At 66.7% G+C, this 306-nt stretch overlaps 1 protein-coding gene across 1 annotated transcript in view; it reads left to right on the top strand.

Annotated features, from left to right (window-relative positions):
- Positions 1-6: 6 nt before the first annotated feature.
- Positions 7-306, top strand: part of Man2a1 (mannosidase alpha class 2A member 1) — a 175,779-nt gene continuing 175,479 nt past the window's right edge. Inside the window, exon 1 of the mRNA XM_010632228.2 lies at positions 7-270. Within this exon, the coding sequence (XP_010630530.1) occupies positions 136-270 (135 nt within the window). The 5' untranslated portion in view covers positions 7-135. The remainder of the gene's footprint in view (positions 271-306) is intronic.

Here is a 306-nt window from a genome sequence, read left to right as displayed (position 1 = left end):
ACCTGCACCCGCACCCGAGAGGGCGGAGGACGCGCAGTCCGGAGCAGGGAGCCCTCGGCGGCCGCTCGCGAGAGTCCACAGCCCGCGCCGCCTCTGGGTGAGGACAGTGTTCTGGCCTTGAGTCTGTCAAGGAAAATGAAGTTGAGCCGCCAGTTCACCGTGTTCGGCAGCGCGATCTTCTGCGTGGTCATCTTCTCGCTCTACTTGATGCTGGACCGGGGTCACTTAGACTACCCTAGGGGCCCGCGCCGGGAGGGCTCCTTCCCGCAGGTAAGGACCGAGCAGCCGGGGCTCCTAGCGGGAGGC

Source organism: Fukomys damarensis, unplaced genomic scaffold (assembly GCF_012274545.1).
Source record: "Fukomys damarensis isolate Sample0158 unplaced genomic scaffold, DMR_v1.0_HiC HiC_scaffold_3, whole genome shotgun sequence".
Lineage (NCBI taxonomy): Eukaryota > Metazoa > Chordata > Mammalia > Rodentia > Bathyergidae > Fukomys > Fukomys damarensis.
This window is presented reverse-complemented; position numbering and strand designations above follow the sequence as displayed.